The sequence below is a fragment of the Xiphophorus hellerii genome, chromosome 12, assembly GCF_003331165.1.
Source record: "Xiphophorus hellerii strain 12219 chromosome 12, Xiphophorus_hellerii-4.1, whole genome shotgun sequence".
Classification (NCBI taxonomy): domain Eukaryota; kingdom Metazoa; phylum Chordata; class Actinopteri; order Cyprinodontiformes; family Poeciliidae; genus Xiphophorus; species Xiphophorus hellerii.
In genome coordinates this window covers 27792179-27817433 of record NC_045683.1, presented here as the reverse complement: position 1 = coordinate 27817433, position 25255 = coordinate 27792179, and the positions used below count along the sequence as shown (strand labels likewise).

Sequence of the window (25255 nt, the reverse complement as noted above, 5' to 3'; positions counted from 1 at the left end):
TGATCTTTACAAATGTGCTAATGTAAAAAGATGCAACGGTCAAATGTGTCACCTTTGAGTTAAGGAGTCTAAAACAAAACCCCAAAAGGAAGGTCATGAGTTTTACAGATTGGCTATACATAAAAGTTGAACCTAACTTCTCCTCACCATGCCTAAAGTAGTGAGTAAAATAATCTTACATAAATACAACAGCCTGTTTATTCTCGACCACAGCACATTTCAGATTCGTCTTCCAAAGCCCCAAGGCTCAAATGAAATGGAATGTGACTGTGTTTATTCATGTGTTCTGAGGCCAGCTTTTATATGAAAACCCTTCTATTTACGTGGGCACCATTAAATAGGAACCTAGTAGGAGAATCGCACACAGACCAGCCAAACTCTGAGAGCATTTACTGTCATAAAACAAAGCTTAGTGTAAGTATGAAAGTGAACGCTCCTCTTTGGTACTGTTTATTATAGCAGAAGAATTAAAACAAAAAAAAAACCAGAGGGGAGTGGGTGAGTTTTGTGCTTGGGAGGTAACGGAAACATAAAGTTAAACTTGTGTCCTTAAATTCATCTAAATCCCACATCTCACACCCATCATTTGCAGAGAGCCGCAGCCTCGGCTCCCCTCTAAGTTCGCCACATTCAGACACGGCAACACGGTTAACACTCGTGAAATGTGGTTTACTTCCCCGTGGCGTTTCCCTTCAAGATCCCTCCACCAGAATGTGTGTGGGAGGAACTGCCAGATCGGGCGAAATTAACTGAAGGTGCCGTCTGAAAAATGTTGAGCTCATTTTCAAAGACCTGAACTCGTAAAAGCTTTAAGGCACAATCTTTTCAAGCAAAGAAAGAGAAGTGCCTTCATTTTCATACCTCTGTCATTTTGACCTGTAAAAACTCAAGGTAGTAGGCGAGTGTTCCTCGGGGAGTATCGGAACGATTCCCGGCAAAGCAGCGTGACCAGGAGATGTCGGAGGCGGAGCATGGTTGTAACCATGTGCTAAAAACATGAATCAGATGAAAAGATTCGCTCAGGGGCAATGCGAGAGAAGGGGGAGCCTGCAAACCCCTCCACTCAGCAACATTCTGCATTCGCCTCATATTTCTGGGCATTCTGGGTGCAAACTCAGCAGACTGGAGACTGTAGTCTGCCAGACCTGTTAAAAGACATTTCATCTCCAGAGCAGATTCTGTCTGAGGGAAAACAAGTCAGGCGTGTTGAACTCTTACTCTTATGGACTCTATACACAGTTCCTTCCCGCAGTCTATATACAGTACATTGTACAAACGTTAAGCCGTCCTCATTATGCCTTCCTTAAAAGAAACGAGATATTCACAAAATCTCTAAGTGTTCCTCTATCGTTCTGCAAGTGTTCTGAAAGCCTTTCAAGGTTTTACTTTGGAATTTCATTGCTAAATTGTTCAGTCTTTGTACAGTAAGTAAGGCCTTCAAGAAACGACGACAAAAAAAAATACACCAAAGATGTTGTCTGGCCCAGTTCTGGAGATTTCTTATGCACCAGACTGAAAAAGTCCTTCTGTGAATTCACAAGCTTTAACCAAACTCTAATCTGTCTAGAAAGTGAACCACACCACCTGAAAATAACTATCGAGTGTGAAAACAACCAAACACTACCTTTATGTAAGGCTACCCAAACCATTTGTATCATTAGAGGAGTATTTTATTTATTGGATCATAAAATATCTCTGCCAAAGTTTTTAATCATCTGCGGCTGCAGCGAAGGCTTAATGTCACCACCTCAGGTTCATCCTGATCAGCCCTCTGCCAGTTTGCATTCTTGGCTGCGGTGAACTGTGGTTGTTGTTGGTGCCGGCTGCCAGTTTGTTGGACAGAATTACAATCTGGACACGGAGATGAGCTGCGGGGCAGATGTGATCTACTACGGCTCTGTGCCAGACGGAAAAGATGATGAAGTTTCCTCCGTCAAGCTCAGATTGGGAGTATATGCAAGTGACATTTTTAGTGAAATAAAACTGTATTAGCACTGTATATCGGAAGTGCAATATAATTAGCAGAATATACCATAAGTGTAGATATTAAAAAGAGAATTCTGTCTCGCGATGCAGTGTGCTGGCATGACATTATAAAGTAAAGTCAATATGAGCTATTATTATTAGAAAATATGGTTATGAAGGTGTTTGCTTTAAGCTTGATTCAATGTAGCATCTTCGTTTCAGGCTCTTATTTTGAAGTAAGAAAGGAAGTAGTTCTGTTTGTTGGGCTAGCCAACAATATTCTGTTATAAACAGCAGTAAGGAAGCATCCAGCTCTGTTTTATCCTTCTTTTTAATGCAGATCATGACAGAAAATAAAAACTTTCTTTCTGTGCATTTTGAGAACACTGAGACTAGCTAATTGTTAGCCAACAATAGCGAAGTTCGCATGTGCTTGATATCTTCTTTCCACTGCTGGCCTAAAGGGCTATTTCAGATTGTTTTAGCATTTGATCATTTCTACAGTAAGACCAATTGACCTGGATAAAACTGAATATTTCTACAAATGAACAGAGTTTTTAAAAACTTGTTTCAATCAATTTTTATTCAATTGCTGAACAACAACAGACTGGTCTTTGAATGCTTTATTCTGTTAAAATACATTTTATTAGGGTTCCCTATAATATTGGTAAATTATAATTTTATTTTATGAATCCAACATTATGTACAGTTTTGTCATATACTTTATATAGTGTATATTACAGTGGCTCCACTAGCAGATCTAAATAACTGTGGTGCAGCAGCGGCAGGCTGCTGTTTTTACTGTAATGGCTGTAATAACTCCAGCATGTGCTGTTTCCTCCACACAAAATGACATGTAACTACCAACCAAAGATGAGCTTTTAGTTGCCATAGAGACTGAAAGTGTAAAATGACTTTGCAGCGTCATGGTGTAACAGGCACTAACAGGTCTTCTGCTTTTTGTGTTGAAGTCATCAAAGAGTTACAGAACCATATATCTACACAGCGGTGCACATCTACAATGCTGGATTTCCACACTGGATTACCTATGATTACACGTTAAGATGTTAATCTTGCAGTAAAGTTCAAAGCCGGTATTCCTATTTTACAAGCTGTTATTTCCTGTAATATTTTGATTGCATATTGATCATAATAAAACATAAGCCGCTGGCATTCTGCATCCGCGTCTCCACCACATGCCGAAAGCAAACGCTACAAAAATTATGCCGTAAATAAAAACATTAAAGCGTAGCCAGCATCAGTGGCGGCTCCCTGCGAGCTCAGCCCCGTGAGCCTATTTCCAACACTTGTATGTTGGTGGGACACATCACACACAGCCGTGGCCTCCTTACGGAGCTCCTGCTGCGCTCTGATATACAGCAGTGCCCGCAAACACGCCCAGGAACTAAAGCTGGGCCGCACAGCCACGGAGTTACAAACGGGCACATGGCAGGAGAAAGAGCCTAAACGAGGGGTGAGAGGGAGGAGCGGCAGGCTGCTTTTCCAAAGCGGAAGACGATGGCGACGACTCCCGCAAATCGAGGCGACGCTCAATTAGCGCCGGGGTCCCGAAGATAAGGAGCTTTGTTGTGCTCCGGAGCATGAAAACTGGGTTAGAAACTAAGTTTGGTTCGAGTGATTGAGCGATGCCTGGTGAAGAGCTGCAGCAGTAATTGGGTTCAGGCGGCTCCACTGCTGCCTCGATGTATTCCACTGTGACAGAACGGTAAATAACAATGGATTCATTGATGCGCATGCACGTATTAATGTATGTATGCAAACACCGCAAAGACTATTCAGTACGAGGGGGGGGGGGCAAACACCACACATTCGCAAATCTTCAGGGCTTTCTGCTTTGCTCTCACATAGTCGAGTGCATTCGAGCAAAACCGGATACATGCTTCTGCAAACAGCTCCGTGCGCACACCTAAATCCATAAACACACCAAACACTTGGCGAGGCATGTCAAAAAGTGATGTCCATCGATTCTGTCTGCCTACGTCCAGTTAGAGGTTCCTTCTTGAATTTACACCGATGCTCCGTTTATTTACACCTCCTATTTCCAGCATGGCACCTCCACAAAGCAGGGAGAACATGCACGGTGCCATGAAGGAGGATTATTTCCAGGTTCCTGCTGGTTTTGCGTTTGCTTTTTGGTCACACTTTAATGTTTCTGATCAGCAAAGTTTAAGTAGTTTAAAGTGCATCTACACTATGCTCACAACTCATGACTTTATTTCTGACAGGTTTTTTTTCTGGGCAGTCTTTCAATATTTCCAGTTGAAGTTCATGAATCTAGCTTTGAAATCTGTGCTTAATTCAAGACTGTGAAGAATCCCCACCATTTTTTTGTATTGAACAGCAATGGCGCTATGCTAAGTTTAGTACTTTAGTGGTTAAATTCTCGCCAATCTTTCACAAAAGTTGGCTCTAGGACAGGTTCCAGCTAAACCTCTGGAACCTGTTTGCTGGAGAAGCCCTGATTTAGAGACTTTGTCTACAAATGGAGAAAAAACAGAGCATGGATGATACCTCCCAGGAGTGGCTGGAAAATATTATGAGGACGGATGAGACAAAAATGTAATTTTTTGAATGCGATTGTCTTTGGCTGCTTTACAGCTCCATGACCCAAACGACTTGCCGTAACTGATGGAACCATGCATTCTAGAAATCTTTATCTACAATTTCCAGCCATCAGTTTGTGATCTTGAACTCATGCACACCTGAGCTTCTGTAGAAAATTAATGACCTAAAGCTGAGAAGCAATTTGGAGAGGCCTAGTCAAAGTCTGGTCTTAAACTTGAGATCTTCTAAAATGGCATTAAACATGTTCATGATTTGAAACCTTCCAGTGTGGCTGAGTTAAAACATTCAGGAAGAAAGAAACATAAATTCTCCACAGTGATGCAAACACCTGGCTGCAAGTTTTCACAAATACTTGATGGAAACCTCTAAGGACAGTTTTAGGAGGAAGACGAATCAAAAGACGAAAGAAAACTGTCCTTCCAGAGGAATGCTGGCAACAAGGCCACATTCTCCACCAGACATAGACCACATAAATAAATGAAATCCTTCCAATGGGGGAAGCCTCCAGTTTCTGGTCTAGTTCCACATCTGAAACTCATGCGAGCTTAACTCCACAAACCCCTCTTTTATGTCTGAGCGTCTTTATGCGAGCGCACGCAGCACATGGGACAGCGCTGCGGTGCTAATGAAGACTTTCTCGGGGCAGGAGTCACAGTGCCGTGATTGGCCAAACATCGCACCTCATTAAAAGTAACATGGCTGAGACGGAATAATGCTCTCGACCCTCTCGGGTTCATGAAAAAAAAAATGAAAAAAAGGTGAGCGGCGGAACTGCATAAACAAAACAAGTAAATTGGCGAGGTTCGCTGAGGCCTTCGCCACGGCGACTCCGAGTCATTCAGTGTTAGCAAATAATGCCGCTTTCATGTTGCTGTTTATTCTGCTTGGAGCAGAACCAGATGGCGGTTGTTAACTGACATGTCAGCTTCGCACTACATGATAATTACTTTGAGTAGGACAGCACATAGAATATTGGACACAGAGAGAATCTGTAAATACGAGCTGTGGTTCGCTGCGTTTTTATTTTTGGAGAAAATGCGAACGCAACAACGTCTCTGGTGGCATACTTTTTACATAACGCAGCGATATCCTTGGAGGAGGTGGGGACAAAGACGTCTGAAGTATCAGCAAAGGAGGTGGCGTGAGCTGACATCAGAATATCAGCTGTGGTAATTAGAAATCTGCACAGTATTTGTATGCTAAAGATCCCTGTTAATGTCAGCTGTGACTATAATTAGGCCCTGATTGGAGATGCATGTTAATGTTAGGTGTAAATCTCACTGAAGTACATCTAATTGACTTTCAAATTCCCTTCCCACGGCTCCCACTACTCTAATTTCTGTAGTGGCAAACCACTGTGAAAATCTGTTTTACTACAATCATGGGAAAATACTAAGTACACCCTATCTGCCTCCGTAGCATTGAACAAGTAAAACAGCAGCCAGGTGTTTTTAATGTAATACAATTAAATATATGATCATTAGCAAGTGTGGCCACCCCTATAAAAGCAGGAATATTAGTAGTTTTGCTGATCTGGAGTTGTGTGTTAACATAATGTTAAGGAGGAAAAACCCAAGTACCTGGTGTCTTGCAACTTTCAGACATCTCTCTGCTTCAGCACACCTGGCTCCAATATTAGCTCATCAGCTCTGTGGAGCTTGACTGCAGACAAGTGAGGCAACTACGCCATTTAATTAAAGTGTGTAGGACAAGGGACACATCTAAAAGCTGCAGGAAATTCAGTTTTCACCTCCCAACAATTGGAGAAGGATAAGAAGGTAATTTTCCAACATTTTCAAGAGATTACTTGAGGACAGTACCCCATCTTCCTAGGAGTGTGGACACCCTAGCAAATTCACCATAAGGTAATAGCACACATTGTTCAGAGAAATGATAAAAACATAAAGTTCATGAGAGGACAATTAGAAAAAAGACAGAACATTAATGACTTGTTGTAAAGATGGCCAGGAGGAAACGCATCTTTACTGTTAGAAGAATATGGCAGCACAGTTTTGCTTGAAAAACCTGCATCAAAATGAACAAAAAGAGTTTTGGACTAATGTCCTGTAAGCAAATGAAACCAACATAGAGAGGTCTTACCATAATTCATAGAGCTACGTTTTATTAAATAAATAAAATAAGCAAACGGTGCATTGCCTAAAACAAAAACACAACCTATTAGGCAACGTGGTGGAGGAGTGAATATTTTGGCTTGAGCACCAGTCACTGAGTGATGACACCATGAACTCCTCTGTACACCATTGTGTTCTAGATTCAAATTGGAGGCAATCTTTCTGCCCATGAAAAGCTAGAAACAAAGTGGCTCACTAACTGAGCAATGATCCCAAACATAAGAGCAAATGTACAAAGTCCAGATCTCAATTTGATTGGAATCCTGAGGCGGAATCTCAAGAGAGTCTCAATGAACTGAAGTAAGATTAAGAAGAAAATGTGATCCAAAATCTTATACTACAGCAAAAAAAAAGACTAATACAAGTTACTGATGCTAAAAGATGTTCTCCAACTCTGCGCTGTAGTTAGATTTTCTTATGACGGTCTCAACAGCAATTGAAACTTAAATTCCCATGATGATGTAAGAGAGACAAGAGATATTCCAACATCTCTTCTTAAATGTCTGACAGTTGTTCGAAGCGAGAGCTTCGTTTGGTCTGACAGCAGTTGTTCAACCTCCAGTCACCCCTTCAGATTGACAGAGTTCATCGTAACCCCTCATAGTCAGTGGGCTCTAGCCACAGATTGGCATCTCTATGAGAAGCCCCAGGGCAGCACACATTAGCATACCCACATGGTGGTTGGCCTTCATTTGGATGTTGACAAAGAGAGGCACTGGCCTCCATGTTGGACTGCTACCCGTCAGTTTTGTGCCACAAAGTGTATTGGCATGATGAAATGATTGAAAGGAGGGGAGAGGAAAAAGATACTCCAAAAGGCACAAAGGCTTGTGCCTCACTGACCCTTCTGTCACTACCTCCTTCATTCTTTGCCACCTCGCAGCAGGTGTCTGCTCTGGCACTACCGTAAGTCTGGTCCATAAAAGCTGGAATCCTAACAATTAGCACAATGGGACCCTTAGCAGCAAGCTGTTTTTTCCGGTGCGAGGGGCTTCTTCCTCTTTCTCGTTCTCAAAGGCCAGAGAAGCCCCGCTGTGCCTTTTTGGTAGAAAGAATCAAACACCGGTAGCAAAGACCTGCTGATAAACTGGACTGTCTGAAATGTCCATGAATTTCTTTCACAAAGTTCATCGAAGATGTTCCGTCTTTTTTTTTTTTTTTTTTACTGCAACCTTTGACTTCTGGATACGAACACAGACCCAGCGGTTCTGTCACTGCCGAAGAAAAAGCTAGTGTGTCTTTTTGTGGCCAATTCAAGAATGTGTCATGCATCACAGAACGTTTCCATCCAGTGTCCCTTCTGCTGAAGGGAGTGGGTTTTAGGGCACCCGGTTAAATTATTGTGTCTGTTAGACGCAAAAGTTATAATCCCTTTGGATGAAAATCACATTAAGCACATGTGACATTTTTTCAGTGTTGGAGGATGTAACGGCCTTTTTATGACAATTGGATTGGGAAGTGAGACGAATGAGAATGCATATTGCTGACAATCAAGGTTTGCAGACACAATGTAAGCTCTGTTTTATGCAACAACTGATATTTCCATGAATACATTGCTGCTTACCTCCGGCAAAAACAGAAGCAAGCTGTCATGCTTCCAGCTGCTTTAAAATCAAAACAACAAGCCCTGCATTGAAACATGTCTGACTTCAACAGTTTCCTAAGCATCATCTTGTGGAATATAGCACAAACTTACAATATTTTCCTACAAGTCACTTTTCCTTTGATTCATCTAGATTCACATTGATTGGTATTTGGTAATGATCAAATACCAATCCTTTTTCCTTAGTAGAGTCTAATCTAATAGGGGAAAGACTAAGATGGTGAGAACCAAATGCTCAACTTAATACTTCCAAATGCCTCCAGCTACCAGGACAGTGTCTGGGAGTAACACACAATCTTTCATTTTAAACAATACATAAATTGTGTGCTTAATTTATAACATATCACACTTGTTCAGATATGCCTTACATTTCAATACTCAAGGAATTGAAGGAAGTGACACTGCCTTCAGTACAGTAAATAGCACTGTCGCATCACTGCCCTGCACATCTGATGCTGTAGCATGTTCTGATCATTAGCTAACAATAAATTTGTTGTGCATTTTGAAAATTCTTCAACTGCAACGCTAAGTTACTTCACATATCTGCCATTACGATGCAATACACAAATGTCAAAGCAACAGCGTGTTAATATCGTTATTATAGTAGAATACACTAGTTCTGTCTGCTCTGATTGAGATTCCCTCACTTTTGCATGCTAAATGCCTGAAGTTGCTCCAGCTGACTGATGCACCACCTATGTTTTGATTAATTGACCACCCATTGGAGAGACTCATAAAACAGTGAACCTTCATTCCTACACGGTATATTCATTTACATATTGTCATCTTCCTGAAATAACGGCCTAATTTTTGCCTAGTGATTTGTTTTGTTTGTCTAAATCATCTTTTTGTAAAAAAAAAAAAAAAAAAAAAAAAAGAAGCATTGATTTTGAAAAAATAATCACGTTTGTCAAAACCAAACAAAAAAGATTTGGGCCATTATTTTAGGAAGGTGACAAAATTTTAAAAATAAATCAATCAAGACAGTAATGTCAGGAAAATGTAATGTACCTGGTCCTGATGCGGTCAAACACCAAGTAAGACTTTTAGCCGAACAAAAACACACTTCACAAAAGCAGTGAGACACACATTTCAAAGACAAGACAGGACTTGGTATTTTACACATTATGCTTCATGTGTCTAAGTATAGAGGTTTTTCAATATATGATGGGGTTTCAGCATAAATGCAACATAGTGTGTGAAAATCAATAAATCAGGTCACAAATAGCAGAAAAAGGAAAATAAAAACTCCCTGCAGAATAGTAAACTCTTGTCATTTAGAAGATAAAACTTAAAACAACATAACATGTTGAAATGTAGAACTTTTAATGAGATGTTTATCATTTATAAATGTTGTTCCAGTTGTTCAGGAACTGACCAAAGTTCCAGCAATTAGAGCCTGAGACCTGCTTGTGGCCCGTGTAGCAGTCTGTCAGACGCTCAAGTGTTTCACAGAGAGGAGACGTCGGGGTGCGCTTTCAAGTGTTTCAGTGTCTGCAAGAATGTTTCTATGGCTTAATAGTCTATCAGCATCACCTTGAGTGCCTGCTTGTCCTTACCCAGGCGAGTCACGTCCTTGCCCAGACACAAACCAAATTTAAACTCCTGCAACAACAAGAGGATGAGAAAAGGAATGTAAAAGAGAAGAGGAAAGATGCTGGAGAGAGAGAGGCAAGTCTTGGGGAAAAAGGAGCAACGGAGGAAGATGGATCTTCCACGGTTTCTTTTTTGGTTGCTCACTTGAGTGTAAATCATGAATATAAGCTTAAGTTGTCAAGGAGGAGCTATGGCTCGACAACAAATTCACAAGAGTTCTTACATCCTATATACGTCTCTATATACACGAGGAGAAGACTGAGGGGGGATGAGAAAACCAGAAAAAAAATATGTTGAGATATGTAAAGAAATTGGGAATGAATAAGAAAGAAAAGGCAAAAGAAGCAAGTGACGAGAGAAAAGAGGAATAATTTGTTGGTTTTGGGAAAAGAAGGAAATATGACTGGGACAAATGAGAGGAAAGTTGGAGAGAGAGCAAGGAGAAATTGTGGAGGCTGAGAAATGAATATTGCATGGTGGATGGGGACAGCTGTCTGATAAAGAGTGAGCAGGTAAGAGTGGATCACTTCGGCGCAGCAAGGAAATACAGTTATCCAAATGTAGAGTATAAAAAAATTATGAACTTCTACAAAGGTTAAATTTGGATGTCCAGGCTTTGAAAATGTGCAGAGACAATCCAGAGAACTGACACTGGGTGTGAACGTGTGTGTGGGTGTGTGTGTGGGTGTGTGTGTGTGTTTGTGATAGGGGGCTGATGGAGAAATAAAACAATGACTGAAACAAGGACTGAAAACAGGCTAAGACTGGATGACATGAACAGTATTTTCAAGATGGTCAGGAAGAAACACACTTTGTACACCCCGACACTCCACAGTGACTTGCAAAAGTATACAGAGCCTATGAACTTGTTAGCCTCTGATTTATCCTTTTGTACTAGCTCCTGCTCATCCCTACTAGCGCTGAAGTGTTTTCCCCTAGTAAAGGTTACATGGTACAGGCCCCTTTTTAAAAAAAACCTACTTTGCAGCGGTTCTAAACGTTCAGAGTTGGGCTTAAAATGTAATGCCACAAGACAGTCAGCTATTGATTGGCTAAGGGTCAAGTCATTAGTTGCGTTCATCTGACCCACCATTTGTAAAAACTCACTACAGCGACTGAGTATATCTGGAGTTTTTAAGACAGACTGAGCCGAATGTTCGCCATAGCTTCCACATCCTGCGTTGGTGTGTTGCGTACATATCACTTTTTGGACTCTGGGACCGCCCAACTATACTCAGTTGTAACAGAAAACGACACAAACTGTTAAGAATAGACTTGAGTCGAGTGGCGCTGGCAGGTGCTTGTGGAAACGGGCCATAAATTTGAAAGGCTGGTAGAGACATACCCAAGAAGATTTAGAGCTTTCATTTCAGCCAAAACCTGATTGTTCAAAGTATTGATTCAGAGGAAGCTGAATGCCTAAATGCAACACTTCCGATTTTTATTTGGAAAATGCTTCTTAGGAAGCTAGGAAAACAACCGGCTCAATCAGAGCTTTGGCATCACGGCCATGTGGGGATTAACTGCGTCCGTGTCGGTGTCACGGACACAGACGTCTCTCGCACCCTTCAGCTTCTCCGTCACGGACAGAGACGGCCCATGCTGGATTTTCCCTGGCAATATTTCCTCCCTCTCTAACCTCCTGGATAAACATCATCACCTCTAATAGCGACATGATATCACAGTTTGTGGTTGACGACCCCGCGCTTTGTTTGTGTCTGTGTGTGTGCGAGGAACACAAAGGCAGGGCCTCTGAAAATATTTATGTGAGTAAACAAGCTCCACGGCTGTTTACAGACAGCCACAATAACTCAGATGAATCTGGATTTGTGTGTGCTGATAAGAGTCCAATAAAAGGCAGAGAGGATGAAATGGGTCCCCCGCCCCCTAATCCCCGCCGGCTTCAATGAACCCGTCATTGAATCACATGTGTATTAAAATCTAAACCGCTGGCAGTCACAGCCCAGACAAACAGGAGGGCTTTGAAAAATGGGAAACGGTTACATTGCTCTCTTCTTAGTAACTTGATTGCATCCTTTTTTATTATTTCTGAGTATTCAGACAGATGACAATGCAATAAGACGTTAAGTTATGAAAAGACACAGCTTTCCAAGCCATAAGATGAAAAACTATTAATGTTGTGCTCTCTGAAAGTCAGGTTCACTATCCCAGTTTCCCTCTTGCTCTGTTTTACAGGCGTTTCTACTGTTTACACTCGAGTACGTTCTTGAAGACTTTCCTTTCCGATCATAGTAACAGTGAAATGACACATCGTGGAGTTCTGGTTTTCTTCCCCTCCTGTTATAATCAGCAAAACTTTAATCTGCTTTTAAGTACACTAAAGAGTCCTTCGTAGAAACACTAAGCAACCCTCCTCTGCCTCGAATGAGACAAAACTAAGACTTGCAGCTTTTTCTTTTTTTTTTTTAGTAATTCCCTGAAATCATGTTTGTTCCAATTATCACTTTCCTCCAACTTCTCGGGTCCGGGGAGACGAGAGCGGCAAACGACGAGGATAATCAGTTAAGAGATTGATGTTGCGGGCTCCTGGGAAATCCCAGCATCATTTTCCGATTCATTGAGGAAAACAGGAGGATGGGAGGGGGAGAGAGTGAAGTTTCGAGGGCGAGGACAGATGAAATAAATAAATGCTGCAGTGGGCTGAAGCATTGCGGTTGGGTTTGCGCACTGAAACGACAAGTCTTCTTTTCCCAAAAAAAAAACACAGGTGGAGAAATGCTGTGATGATGCATCTCCGCTAATGATGTCTGGAGCAGCTTTTGTCGAGCCCTCCTTGGAATAGCATTGTTATGCAAACCTCTGTGTGTCTTCAACAAACACAAAGGTGGTCCCACCTAAGTCAACTTCTCACATTTTGCTGTTTGCTTCTTGCTTTATAATTATTTCTTTTCTTCACTAGCTGTACACTGGGACTCAAAAGGCACAAACAGGGTGCTATAGAGGTGTATTAAACTTTTCCTCTTTTTCTATGTGTGAAACACTATAAGGTTTTGTATATTAGTAATATTACAAATGGATATTGTTTAGCTTTTTTTTTTACACCCATGAGATAAAGCACTTTCTTTGGCTCCTGTCTGTGTGTATCCCACTTTAATTTGACTCATCTTACTGTTGGTGTAGCATGGGAAACTTATAAGTTATTTATGATTCTTCATGATTCACTGACCTCCTTTATTTTTAAGAGTGGGAGAGGTTTAGCTTCTGGTCATGATAGCATCCAGAGCAAAAATACCATACAACCCATTAAATATTTGGCAAAAGAAAGGCGCAATGCCTGGGTAACTGCAATAAAAGACGCTACACAGATAAAGTAAGCGATGTAAAGAGCCAGACAGTCTGGAACCAACGCTAGGTGGATGGATGCTATGTGTCAAAATAGCAAAGGAGCCCAGGGTGAGAAGCACGGTGTGATTGTGCATCAGCGTGTGCCAGTGTAAGCTTATACGCCCATGCAGATGCCTTTTGTCACTGCCTTGGACCTCAGTGCGTCTGGGTCAAGGGATCAGGAGGTTTCCATCTTCGCTCAGAGTACCACCTCACTGCAAAATGTGACAGAAACCAGCGAGGAAGAGGAGGTGGAGGGAAGGAAGCAAACTGAAACAACTGAGTGAAGTGTTCATTTAGGGCATAAAAGGGCAAGTTATTAGCCACGGCGGTCGACGGGTTGGCAGGAAGTAGTATGAATTCAGCACACTGAATGCTGGAGTCAGCATTCGCTACGCGGGTGTTAGATTCCACAGGAAGGAAGGGTTTTATGCGACATACGCCACTTGGAGTTTAAAATCCAGAGTTCTGTTTTTAGTTTGGGAACAAAGCAGAAACAGAAGAAGAGAAAGACTCCAGCCTGTAGGAGTTCAGGGATCGCAGTCGTTACAGAAGACGTATAGTGCTGGAAAATGAACCCGTTTCACCGTATTTGCTCTCTGCAAACAGCATAGTTTTAAAATCATTGGGACGATGGTCTGCTGCCGCTCTCAATCAATGATAAAGCAGCAATGCAACAGTGCAAACAAACAGAAAGTTGATTGTACCAACCCAAACAATAAGAATAAAGCTCCATTTTTAAGAGAAAGATACTCTGGCATTTCTGCAAACACAGATTCAGTAGGCCGATATAGGACAGGGTCATACAATACTTCAAACACCGGCACTACTGTCTAGTCTGTCAAACAAAACAACAATACAAGTTAAATACCTGGCTTCTAGGCAACAGAGAAGTCATCTCAGTAGATGTTGCAGTTTTGTGAATTGTGAGCAAAATAATCCGTAGGATGGAAGGAGAACTAGAGGGAGCTCTTCCAGGTCTTCTGTCTGGATGCCGAAGTGCTTCTAACCCAGTCTATAAATAATCTATAATCTATTAATAAATCTATAAATAAATCTCTCTTCAGTGAATCTTGGGTCTGGCCTGAAGCCTTCTGTGGCTCAGAGTTGGCAAAGAAAACTTCTCACAATGGGCTTTTGGGAAGGTCTCTTACCAAACGCCTCAACGATCTGAACTTGCTCATTTACAATATGAAAGATCAACAGCTCTACTCTCCTCTCTGTCCTTCAAAATGGCAAACAGGGAGTGCAAGAGGGCAAACAAGGAAAGCATTACACCATTCAGTGGCCCTTTTAGTAAACTATGTCTGATTAATGAGGAAAAGAAAGAGACCCACTGGACAAAGAGGTTGGCAACATGTATGTATACGACATCAAGAAATAAAAGTTAGGTCTTTACGTGAGATTTTTAAGGTTAGACTCCTCATTTGTTCCATGCCAGATACCAGTCCAACAAAAAAGTAGGGTCAACATTTTTAATAGTATTTTTTTATGCAAAAAGACCCTCAAAATCTATCACTATTCCAGTCAACTCAGTGATCTGGTTCCACATTTATTGGCAGTACTAACGAAAGATTCTTGGGTCCTCCCTATGCTCAGGTTTTCTGAAGGAAGGACGCGTGGAGGCTTGGACAGCAAAGGATGAGGTTGATTTTGTGTCTAATGAAGTATTTCTGTATATAGTAGCGACCCATTTTAAACTTATTGATAGAGCCATCTGTTTTTGTTTCTAGTAATTCAGAGTTTATCATATCACGCACGCTAAAAGGTTTCTTGGGCCATTTCAAAGTGAACTGTAAGACCAGTATGTCCAACCTCTGGTGTTTGCTACTGAAAGGCTCAATTTTAGTCTCATATGACTAAAAACATGCTTACAATTAAAGTCTCAAGTCCCTTTAGAATTTAGTAAAGTTTAAATATTTATGTTTGTGATGGTAGGACAGAAAAGGCTAATATTGGCCGTACAAACACTTGTCATGTATATTGCGGACAATGGGTAAAATCTGGTTCTTCAATAGTGAGTTCCCGAGCTCCCTTACCATCCTGTTCGTCTTGACAAGATAAATGCTTGTCCTCCTCTGGGCTAGTGGCAAGAGAAACTGACCTCTGTGTCACATTATATTTATCCCCCAGCGAAACAGGAAGTCATAGATTGATCCTAAGTAGAAATTTTTTGACACATTGGACGAGAGTCGGGGCACAACCCGGACAGGGCAGAACAAATTCAGTTTGTACAAATTCTTTAGGCTTCATTGATGTGTCATAAACCACTTAATCTGCTTTCTGTTATCTTTTTCATGTTGTTGAGTTCAGTCAAACTATAAATTTGCTTCTTTTTATTGAACTGACAATGTTGGAATTTCGGTGCACAAGAAACTGCCAGAGCAAAATTAGTCACGAGATGCCGCCTGTGATTAGGTTATCATAGCCAAACCGAAACGACCCCAGAAAATGACCTGTCAGTATTTACGTCTACAAGGATCCCAGCTTTCCTCCTCTCTTAATTTCAAAGGATCCTCATTTCACTTCCACATAGAAGTGAACACTTGTTTTCATTCAGTGTGTTTGCTTCGGTTCATTGAGAACACACACCCACACACCCCGAGAAGATGTGAGGCATTTTCCCTCATCTGCACTCAGCCGCGGCAGCACAGCAGAGCGATACGAGTGCGAGAGAGGCCAGATGAGTGTGGAAAGGCAGAGATGGCTTCAGCGAAAAACGGGCGAAGGCTAATTAATCTGAGACATACACAGAGTTCCTTCCAGAGCAACAAACAGCTAATTCGGTATTCTGTGCACCTCCCTTCAGTCTGAGACACAACTCAGGAGGAAAAAAAAGATGTTTAACAGGAATTTATTTTCCTGCAAAGAAAGGAGTCAAGGTCTCTGTACAAGGCGAGTTTTCTCATGTGAAACCTTTGCCTTTCTTTTTCCTTACTCCACTCGTCCCACTGATTTTTTTTTAAATCTGAAAGTTAAATTATGTGGTTTCAATGAAGTGACGGGAAAGTATTTTATAATTTCAGTCCCTGCCACACAAACTGCTCTTTTTAACAGCTAATTACTTTGGTCGCGCTGTTATTTTCAGTTCCTCAGGATCTAAGCCAGCATGAAAAAAAACAAATCCATCCAATCTCCCCGGGTCTCTGTGATTCTGCACTTCAGCCACCTGCAATCTGTCTCTGTTGCTTTGAAAGCAAATTCAATTCAGTTCAAAAAAATCTGACTGATCCCAAAGGGAAACTGAATAATTAAAGAATGGTGAAAGTAACACAGGGACTGGGGTAAGGTAAGACGAAAATACCTATTTCCAAATAAAATATAAGACAATTTAAAATCTTTTTTTGATTATTTTAATGGTGAAAAGGAAACAATACTCAACAATATTTGCCTTGAATAGTTATATTATTAACTACCAGGCTTTATTTTATTTGTTTGTGGAAACCTAAAAGCGAAATGTTTTCAGGTTGTAGCGCATCTACATATATCTCGGTGGACATTTGTCCCAAACGGAAGTCATCCTGAAGGAATTACTGGCCGTTACGGATAACTTTTCTCATATTCCTCTTAATTGAGTTTTCTCCACTATAGGATTTCTACACATTTGCTGCAGTCCCCCATCTTTTCAGACTCCAATGTCCAGAGCTTTCATTCTGATTTTGGGGTGTGTTTTTTTTAAAGTTTGGATTCACAAGTTTCCTATGAGTTGAAGGTTCTTATTTTTCATAGCACAATGGATGGATTCAATTCAAATAAAAAATACTTCATTTAATTTCCTTTGGGGATAAATTATGTCATTTATGTCATCCAAGTATCTTCAAAGAGTTATTGTGGATGGTGATGCTGGTAGCAGTCAGTCTCGCAACAAATCTGAAGAGGCTTCTGACTGAATGAAAAACTAATTGCTCAACATCCAGGCAGCAAAGACTATACTTCATAGCAACATGTTCTGGATGACACCATCAGCGCTGCTAATCCGCCTCATTTGCTTTTGCCGCTCCTCTTTAAGTCACTGCCTGGCTGTAGAGTTAGAAACGTGGGAAAAGAGAGACGTTGGAGTCAGAAATATTATCCTTACCCCATTATGATGGGTGGAAGAGATGATTTGAACTTCCTCTTAATGCATCCATGGAGCCTCCTTTATAACGCCACTGGAGTTTGGGGGTTGCATTTGAGCTCCTGAGATGCTAATCAGCCACTCCCAGTTGTAAAAATGACACCTTGCTTCCACAGTTATGAAGGGATAAATTGAAATACAAACGTTTTTCTGATAGCAAGATGATTTTAAAAAATCTGCTGATAATGCTGGGTTAAAAAAAATTTGGAAAAAGAAAAAAAAAAAGACAATGTGGAGAATATTAATGTTAGTGTCCATATTTTGAGCTCTTTCCATCTCCTTTCTCCTCCAACACACACACACACCCACACCCCCACCCACACACCAAGATTAAGCACTGGCCACTGCCACATCCAGTCTGCTCCATGCACTGACCTCTCTCTATCTAGCAACACATCAGGACTGGGATACACATGTAATCTCCCATATCTTCTTTAGCCATCGCCACAAAATGAGAGCTGCTGCCCCTGCAAAATCCCCACAGCTGACCGGTGGAAGCGGTGAGGAACCACACACAGAGAGGTAAAAAAAATAAATAAATAAAAGTAAAACAAGCAAGGTTCCCTGAAGGCTTCTGCAGTCTTGCAGCACTGAGCACCTTTGAATCAGCAGCAGAAAGGAGAAAGTGGAAAAAAAAAAGAAAGAAAAGTCTTCTAAAGGTTAATGCGGATTTGGCTCTGGTTATTAAGCTTATGTACCTAGTTGTTGCTATGCATGTCAAGCTAATAAACATCAAATTGAACCGATTTTTCTGTCTGCAGGCGAGTAAATATATGGCTTGCTGTTTACAATAAAAAGCTGCGGCTGACATTTAGATCTGTCTGTAAAGGTAACTGCCATCCAAACTCAGAAGGGGTATTGTTTCCACACCGTCGAAGATAAATGCAACCCATGCCTCAACTACGGCGTCTCAGCTTGGCTTTCGTCCATAAACCCCAGCCAGCAGACAAAGTATTAATTATCATCCTTGGAGCTCATTTGCTATCCCTTATTTAAGGAGTGATAAAAAAAAAGGGCAAAATGGCCTCAACTTTGAAAGGCACGGCAATTAGCGGTGATCTAGTTAAAGAGCCCTCTTTGCTGTGTTAATGTAGGTAATTATGGCTCCAAAAGGAAGTGATATAGACTTCGCCGAAGTGTTTGAGGAGTGCAGGTGAATTCTGCAGACGGGAGAAGACGGATGGGTGGCCTCTCTCACACACACCCACACACACACGCCGACATCCTTCACTCACACAGATCCACACACACAGTCAGCTAACACGCTGGAAGGCTAGTTGATGCCTCTGTGTCTAGAGCCGTTAATACATAATAGTAACAAAACTCATTGTTACTCTTATGCTTTTTATACAGCTAAGCCCAGAATTATTCATACAATCGGTAAATGTAGGTTTCAGGTCTTTTTAAATTCAGTTTTTTCTGCCTGGAAGTGACATTGAAATTTTCAAGTGGCCCAGTTAAAGTCCTGACCTGAATCTGATTGTTTTTGGAGAGAGATGGAAAGGAGGCATTCCAAACTCAATGACTTGGAATTAACAAAAATAAATTGTCAAAAATATTCTATTCTATTCAAAAGTACTTCATTGATCCCAAAGGGAAAATAAATGTTGTTGTAACTCATTTAATTAAAGAGTTATTGTAGATGCTGATGGCTGTGGGCAGGAATGATCTCCTGTAGAGGTCTGTATTACAACAAATTTGGAGGAGCTTCTGACTGAAGACACTCTGTCCCATGACAGTCACGAAATGTACAGTCAGGGTTGTTTAAATTTGTATGATTTTATTTAAAAATAATGTAAAAATATCAATGGAAGCGTACGGAAAGCTGGTCGGCAGTTATCACAAGAGGTTGATTGACGTAATGCCAAGAAATGTTTTTCTACTGATTATTGACTAGATACATTTTCACAACATTGTTTTAAATGCAATGTACGTAAAAATACATTCTTTTATTTATAAGCAATACTCGTAAATATCACTTTATTTTTGATATCGTTTAATACATTTTTGAGGGCTAGTATCTGTAAAAAAAAAATAAATTGGTTGATTGAAAATACTCTCAGATCATAATGGAAACGATGCCCAGTTGAAACTATGCGTTCACATACAACCTAATTAAAAAGACATGCATCTTTTTATTGATGTTAAATTAAAGCAAACTTCTCTTGTGTTTGGAATTACCAAACTTCTTTCTATTTGCTAAACGCCATAATTAAGAGAAAGGTTATCTCACAGATTCATTTGCTCGTATCTAAGAAATGAAAAGTTTACATACCTTTTCAGGTCATTGGGGTTTTATGACAACCACACCAAAAGTCAAAGTCTTTAAGCCACTTTGACTGCAAGCTTAGGGTCATTGTCCATTAGATGTCGCTTCAACATTTCCACATAATTTTCCTTCCTCATCATGGTATCTATGTAATGAAGTGCACCGGTTCCTCCTGGTGCAAAACAGCCCCCCAACATGATGGTGCCACTACCGTACTCCACAGTTTAGGCGGTGTTCCCGCTCTTTCCTCAGAATGCAACGATGGTCACTATGGTTAGAGAGTACTTAAAAAGGGGTTTAGTAGTGTTTCTATATTACTGGAGTCAAACAGTGAAGACTCCAGGAAAACTCTGGCTGTGGCCAAGAAGCGGCTTGGCTCCTAAACTCAGCAGGAAATGCTGAACATGTCTGTAAATAGGGGAAAGGTAGAGAATCAGATGTACTTATACTGACAAAGTAGAACAGAGGCTTTTATCATCTGGGAGGAATGAGGAGAGAAGGAGTTTGTTTGTTTGCTTGTAAAGCATTAAGTTAAGATGAGAAAATCTGTAGCTTGTGCTCATAATCAGATTTAATATGTCTATTTTTTTCCCTCAACAACAATTAAATCATTGATTAGCATCTTAGTAGGAGGCTAATTTTCAACTTCGATCCCAATTATCAAATACACATTACAGTTTGAAAGATTAAATCAAGCAGAGGTTCTTCAAATGCAGACTTCTAGAGCTCACTCTGAAATAAAGATCCTCTTCTTCTGCTGCACCAAGTAATAGAAGTTCTGTAATAATTAGTGAATAATCAGCACTGGTGACACAAAAATAAACTCAACTAAAACAACTATTTTTTCTATCAAGAGCTTCCCATACTATTAATCACCCGAGATGCCTCCTAACCGTTTATCTGCTCTTTTTCCAGAGCCTCCGTTAACGGAGGGAAGTTCTTCATTTCCCAGGGAAGGACGTACCTTTGGAAGGCTCTGTACGTTTAGGTAGATCCAAAGTGTCGTAGTTTTTGTCATTTTCACCATTCTTTCTGCCTGCGTGGGAGGAATAAAGAGAGAAGAAGATGTTACCAGCAGAAACGTGAATTTCTAAGGATGATGCAACAAACAAGATACAAGGTTGGAAGGTTGATATCAGTATTAATGGACCAGTTGGACCCGAAATGTATTTTTCTATGATGGACGGACTTCTGAAAGACATAACAATATGTGGATGAGTTATAAGTTGGAAAAAGTCCAAATTTAACTAAACATAAATGAACCCTGGGCTGCAACTAATGGGAACACATTCACCTACGTAGAAACAAGAGTCTTTGCATTTACACAAGAAACAGATAGATGGGAATGAACAGCATTCATGATCGTGAACCAAAAAGAACCTAAACAAACAACAAAACCACTTTCAAACACAGTTGTAAATCTGACGCACAAGCAACATCCGCAAACAAATTCAATTAAAAACAATAAATCTTTGTTGTTGATCTAATATGTCTATTTGTTCAAGAATTTAGCATCAAATTACAGATGTTGAAATTAACTTTGTTAAACGAACGCTACTTTACATATAAATTCTAATGGGATTTTTTTGACTAACATGATGTAGTGCATATTTGTGAACTGGAAAGAAATTCATGGGTTTTTAAATATTTCTACATATAATTTATTTCTACGTACAATGACATAAAAATACATTTTGCTGTAAAGCAGATTCTAAATTAAGTAGAATTCATAGTTTTAATATAGAACAAACCAAAGCTACACATCCAGGTATTTCATGTGCAAGTTAGCCAAGTATATTGAAATATGGGCATAATTCCAACCACTAGATGGCGACAAAGCGGTTCTAGTCCATTCTAGCTCTGGTTGTAAGGTAAGGGTATCTCGCTGAGGGAAGCTGAACATCTACCCCAGACTGAAGTCGTTCAAAGCCTTTAACAAATCATCTCTAACTTCTCTAGTTCATCTCCAGAGCATAATGCTGCCATCACCATGCTACACAGCAGGAAAGGATGGATACAGGAAAGTTTGTCGTCAACAAAATGCGGGAAAGTTAAATTGGGAATGAATATTTTCTCAAAGCAGTGTAGTTTCACTTTAACCTTTTAGGACTCATGTATCTTGTTGGTAATGTTGCTCACAAAACCCCGTATATCCCATCAAATCAGACTGCAACCGCAGCACAGAGAAAGCCACAATCAACGTTCGCGATAAAAACGATACATAAATCTCAAAGTAATTTGTTCTCAATACATATATAGGAAAGGTGAACAGCCAATGATAAGAAGAGCTGCTCCGAGCCGGACTGGTCATGCTGCTGGAATAGAGCAATCCAACGTTAGACTGACGCAGAAGGAACAGTAGCTGCCAGACGCGCTAACGGCTTAGGTTTGAGCATTACTTAACAGGTAGGACATGACTTAAGAAGAGAAGAAGAAGACGCATCGAATGACATTGTTGACAAGAAGGGAACAGTTCAGTTGTGTGGAGATATGAAGTTCAACAACAAAAAAAGAAGAGTTATGTCTCAAGCACAAGCTTATTTCTATTTCATAGCTTGGACTTTCAAAAGCAATATTTAAAGTGAGCTATACAAAGGAAATATTTTGGGAATTTATATTCCAATGTCGATTTTATTTATTTGACATCAACAAAAGAATACCTCCATTTTTGTTTTGTTCTCTTGTAATGCTTGAAGATTTTAGTTTAAATGAATCCTCTATTGATCTGGCAGAGGCTGCAGAGAGCAGCTGTATAATGTTCAACGATATCAATAAATCGACAAACAAGCTGATAACATCTGATTTCACTTAACAGTTACAGGAAACATTAAAAATTGACAAAAATAGAGATTTGTTTTATATCGTGATATATATTGACTGTCAACTGTTATTTAAAAAAAATATTGTAATCAAGGTTGTAACAATTGGATTAATTGAGATAAATCAATAATAATAATCGTCAAGCTTTGAAATCTATCCATCTTTAATATAGACTCTAACAAAGGCCATTTGCTGAAATAACAGAAGAGCAGTAATTAAGCAAAAACTGTACAAAAATATAAGCAAACACCTTCCTTGTCTGTAAAGATGTTCTACCCACAACTCTTTAAGGGACAGTTTTAGCTTCACCTGGTTCAAATTCTGTAATAAATAAATAAATAAATAAAATAAAATAATGTGAAATAAAATAATAATAGCAGAAAGAGCCCTGCACTTTATGGATTTTAAGTCCAGCAGAAAGAGCTGAACTTTTCACATATTGATGTTAGGAGCTCTTTTTATCTTCAAATGCATCCATTGCTACAAATTATTAAGTGTATGCTAATGGAACGCTATGTTATTGCATTTTAGGCAACAAACTAATTAATTTTATTGTATCTTTATATGCATTTCTAATATTGTATAAAAAAGGTTTACGTGCTTAAATGAAAAATCTGCAGAATGTAGCAATGTTTTTTTATATAATTGATTGATTAATCATCAGAATAATCAATAGAATACTTCATAGCTAAAAAAAAGTTAGTTGCAGCCCTTATCGCTACAGGACTTTTTTTCCATATTTACCCAGCGCTAGCTCACATCAAGTGAAGTTTCAATGTTCACAACTACACAAATACAAACCAGTAGCAAAAAAGTTCATAACCATGTTTATATTATATAAACATGGTTTAGTTTAGCTGCTAAACTAAAGGGGAAACACTTTAGAGAGCATTTCCTACTAAGTCTTTCTCATTATAGGATACAAATCAGATACTTTAGCTCTGAAGTTTAAAATATCGACAAAACAAAACAAAAAACGTTTGACTCTGAACTGGGGTTGTTAGCTATGGTAAGGGAATGCACATGGAACGAATGCTACAATTTTCTGAAATCCTTGGAAGTTTCTCAGGGTCTTCTGGAGGACACCAAAACTATTTCTAACTGCACTCTACAGCCAGGGGGAGGAGGGAGAAGAAGGAGAGGAGGAGGGATGAAGATGATGAGGAGGAGGAGAGCTGAGATGGAGGAGAGAATGGGGGGGAGGGCACTCACCTTGATTAAACCATTCCTCTATTGTTATCCAAGGAAGCAGCAGCAATGCCAAAAAAACACAAAGCAAGGAGAAAAACACAAAGAGAGAATAGGCATGGTGAAAAAAAAGACGTGCGTCTGTGTGTGTGGTGTGTGTGAAGGAGGACAGTGTTACACACGTCAACACAAAAATAAGTCATTATTTCCTGAAGGTGGATCAGTGAAGGCCGTAATAGACGGTTAATAAAGGGTGTTTCTGTGTGTGCAGGGGGACTTGCAACGAGAACGGTGTTATACGGAGGATTTGGTGACAACACACTAATAGGCAAAAAACAGATTCCATTATGAGGGAAAGTAGGATGTCAAAGAGGGAATATGTTTAAAAGTGGCATCGAATGTCAGAGTGTGAATAAGTGTTTTATCAGAATGGCTGTGTGGGAAGAGCAGGAATAAGAGCCTGGAAATGTGAACGACTGGGTTTGAGCTGATCACAGATCTGGATTTCAATCTCTGTGTCATTGCGGTTAGATCTAGTCTATGTTCATTTCAGCTCTACAGAAACCACCATGTGTTAGCGCTGTTCTCAGAGAGCATGCTAACAATTATTTCTCCCTAGAAACTGTGTCTGTTGTTGAAGGCCAGATCTTCTTTTTCCAATTATATTCCTTATTATATAATTTTCTATCTTCTTCTGGCAACTGAAACTAAAATGTGACCTAGCAAACTGACGGCAGGACATTATATTTACTTACTAACATAAACAAATGTGAAAAACAAGGAAGACATTGTACGTTTAGAGTATCATTTCTTTTTACAAAATAAGGGAAAAACACCTCATGTTTGAATCCCTTTAAATATAATAATATCCGCAATGTGAATAATAATGTCTGTCTTCTACAAATTAATATTCCATTGCAATTTTTATCAGCATTAACTGAAATTTTGAAGTGTATCTCATATTTATTGGAGTGAAGCCCGCTGACATCAGTGGACTGCACAAGCATGGCAACACAGGTGTTTAAATCAGTTGCCTTACCCCAGCTTTTCAAAATAAAGGACCCCTTTTTTCTTTGATTTGCTTGCAGAAATGCATGTTGGATTTTGGGATTTTTACACAGACTGCTCAAAGACCCCTAAAGGGCCAGAAGGCCATGTCTGCTCTAACGTGTAAATACTCAGTGTGTTTATAGACATGTGGATAAATGATTTCAGTATAAATCTGTACATGTGAAAAGCTGGAGTGGGCTTGATCTCTGAACTGATGGTCACTGTTTGGTTGCCACTTTTCATCAGCAGGTTAATTTCAAATATCATTGTTGGACAGGAGGAGAAAAGTTTTGTCTTCCCAGCAACTTTATGATACCTCTCTTTCCCTTTCCGTCTTCTCACCTTTGGTCTTCTTTCCCCCGAAGCAGCCAGCATCATCCTTCTTTTTTCTTTGTGGTCCCGCGGATCCGGGGGCCTGTAGGGCCGACGGGTCCTGGAATCTCTCGGCGCCAGGCACCTCTTTGTGCACGTGATAGGAGAGGTTCCTCATGATGCAAACGCAGTTCTCCACGGACTGCGGAGAGAGGAGAGACAGCCGTAGCATCGACTGCACCTGCTGCGGCACATGCGGCGGAAGCCGGGTC

At 40.2% G+C, this 25255-nt stretch overlaps 1 protein-coding gene across 9 annotated transcripts in view; it reads right to left on the bottom strand.

Moving 5' to 3' along the window:
• Nucleotides 1–25255, bottom strand: part of arvcfb (ARVCF delta catenin family member b) — a 270673-nt gene that overhangs the window by 18304 nt on the left and 227114 nt on the right. For 6 of the 9 annotated variants that reach the window (XM_032578552.1, XM_032578546.1, XM_032578549.1 and 3 more), the window contains 3 exons: nucleotides 25014–25185; nucleotides 23646–23663; nucleotides 20578–20649 (listed from right to left, as the gene is read on the bottom strand). In XM_032578552.1, the coding sequence (XP_032434443.1) occupies nucleotides 20578–20649; nucleotides 23646–23663; nucleotides 25014–25185 (262 nt within the window). The remainder of the gene's footprint in view (nucleotides 1–20577; nucleotides 20650–23645; nucleotides 23664–25013; nucleotides 25186–25255) is intronic. The other 3 variants (XM_032578548.1, XM_032578550.1, XM_032578551.1) reach the window with 2 other exon arrangements.